This window comes from Rhipicephalus microplus, unplaced genomic scaffold (assembly GCF_043290135.1).
Source record: "Rhipicephalus microplus isolate Deutch F79 unplaced genomic scaffold, USDA_Rmic scaffold_32, whole genome shotgun sequence".
NCBI classification, from domain to species: domain Eukaryota; kingdom Metazoa; phylum Arthropoda; class Arachnida; order Ixodida; family Ixodidae; genus Rhipicephalus; species Rhipicephalus microplus.
Genome location: NW_027464605.1, coordinates 2506979 through 2508878, shown reverse-complemented (window position 1 = coordinate 2508878; position 1900 = coordinate 2506979). Strand labels below are relative to the sequence as shown.

General features: G+C 49.9%; 1 protein-coding gene across 1 annotated transcript; it reads left to right on the top strand.

Annotated features, from left to right (window-relative positions):
* The first annotated feature begins 278 nt into the window (after positions 1–278).
* On the top strand, positions 279–1640 carry LOC119164683 (uncharacterized). The gene is made up of 2 exons (XM_075884408.1): positions 279–1122; positions 1252–1640. The coding sequence occupies exons 1-2, from the start codon at positions 291–293 to the stop codon at positions 1638–1640; spliced, it is 1221 nt and encodes a 406-aa protein (XP_075740523.1). The 5' UTR covers positions 279–290.
* The last annotated feature ends 260 nt before the right edge of the window (positions 1641–1900 follow it).

Below are 1900 nucleotides of genomic sequence, written 5' to 3'. Positions count from 1 at the left end.
GCTGATGGCGATGAATAATTATGGCTGAAGTGGGTATGAGACAAGGTTAATAGCGGTACAAGAACAAGCTTTTGTGATGGTTTGAAGCATTGGACGGTCCACTCGCTACACTATTCGCATTGTGCGACGACTGGTTGCTCTTTCGATGTTGTAAAACGCTTTATAAGTTGTATTAACGCGATTCCTTTCCCGACATCTAGCCTGCCTAGGCAAGTCTGACAACAAGCCACTAGCATCGCTGTAGCTCAGGGAGGAAGACGAAGACGACGTTCTGAACGGACGCGTTTTTCATGTTCTCCGCTTCGAAGGATTTATCGGCCATGGGCCGAGGTGCTGCTCAGGCTTCAGCCAGCGGCAATGACTACCGTGTTGTACTTCCGCGCCTTCCAACCGGTAAGCTTGTTGTGGACTCTGTTTTTCTACATGCGGACTTAGCTGGTCGCCCCTACCGGGTTCAAGATTTTAGAGATGATCTTCGGGACATCATTGACTTGAAGGAAATAAGCTCCATAGATAAATTTCAAATGTCTCATGTTTGGATGGTCACATGCAAGTCAACGCTGACGAAAACTAAGTTGGTCACAAGAGGCGAATTTTTCGTCAAAAGTCGTCGATGCCTCGCTATAAACCCGGAGCCCACGGAAATGAAGTTGAAGCTTATGTGGCTTCCTGAGTGCTTGGAGGACGCCTATGTGTGCGAGGCACTGCAAGCTTTTGGGAAGGTCAAGACAATATCACAAGAAAGCTGGAAAGTAGCGGACATAGAACAAATGCGGACGCTAAATAGGGATGTTGTTTTGTCCCTTGCTGATGGAGTTCGCATTGCGGATATTCCTCATATTCTTGTTGTCTGCGGAGTGCAAAGCCTCGTCCTGATACCTGGCCGCCCACCACTTTGCCTTCGGTGCAGTAAGGTTGAACACATCCGTCGAAACTGCAGGACCCCTCGCTGTGACAACTGTCGACGCTTCGGTCATTCGGCCGAAGATTGTGTTATGACATACGCCAACAAGCTGCGACAGCACACAAAACAGCCAGATGATAACCTACAAGAGCATATTATGGATGCCACCGAGGTTTTGGACGCAACGGGAGACACTCCATCAATGTTATATGCTGCAGGCTCTACCACAAGGAATCCAGAAGAGGAAAGAAAGTCACTCGCTGTTGACACAGTTGAAACTTCTGCGTGCAAAGAGCCAAGTGAATCATCCAAGTAGCATACCCAAAATGACTCCGCACAACCCCTAGCACAAGTAGGAGTTCCTATGAAGAGTGCTGTTGCGCTGACCCATAAAGATGCCGAAGATCCACCAGTACAAGATATAGACTCTGGGCTGGATGCCGCAGAAAGTTCATCGCCTGCTTGCGCTGCAGCTCCGCAGCAGCTTTTTCATCATGGTGCAGTGTCGGAAGATGATATGCAGGTCTCTACGGATGCAGCAATACTGAAACGTCGCGCTTCGTCCAGCTCGGATTCAAGCAAAGGAAGTGACCCAGCGTCAGTGACTAGAGAGTCACGCCGTCGCCGAAAGTCCATGCCAAAGGGGAAGTGTCGCCGATCCCGATCTAGGAGGTCTGGTGGGGGTTCACGGGAAGCCTCAGCGCCAACTCTTGGGACTGATCAAGTGGGACGATAAGCGAATTGGAAGGTAGTCACCATGGCGCAGTCTGAACGACTCCTATTTGCCACCTTGAACGTACGCGGCCCTAGGTCTTCGCAGAAACAAGCACAGCTTCATAGACTTCTCAATCGGAAGCGTCTCGACTTTGTCACCATCCAAGAGACAAAGATAGAGAGCGAGGAAGAGGCCGAGAAGGCCCTGCGGCCTTTTCTGTCTCAGTTTAATGCGTGTGTCTCACATGCTAAAGGTTTATCTGCGGGCTGTTGGTTGTTTCT

What these genes read in the sequence shown, in the direction of transcription:
- LOC119164683 (XM_075884408.1), top strand. Translation starts at nt 291, where the DNA reads ATGTTCTCCGCTTCGAAGGATTTATCGGCCATGGGCCGAGGTGCTGCT. An exon ending in ATCAATGTTATATGCTGCAG is followed by an intron (nt 1,123 to 1,251) that starts GCTCTACCACAA and finishes CACAACCCCTAG; the next exon opens with CACAAGTAGGAGTTCCTATG.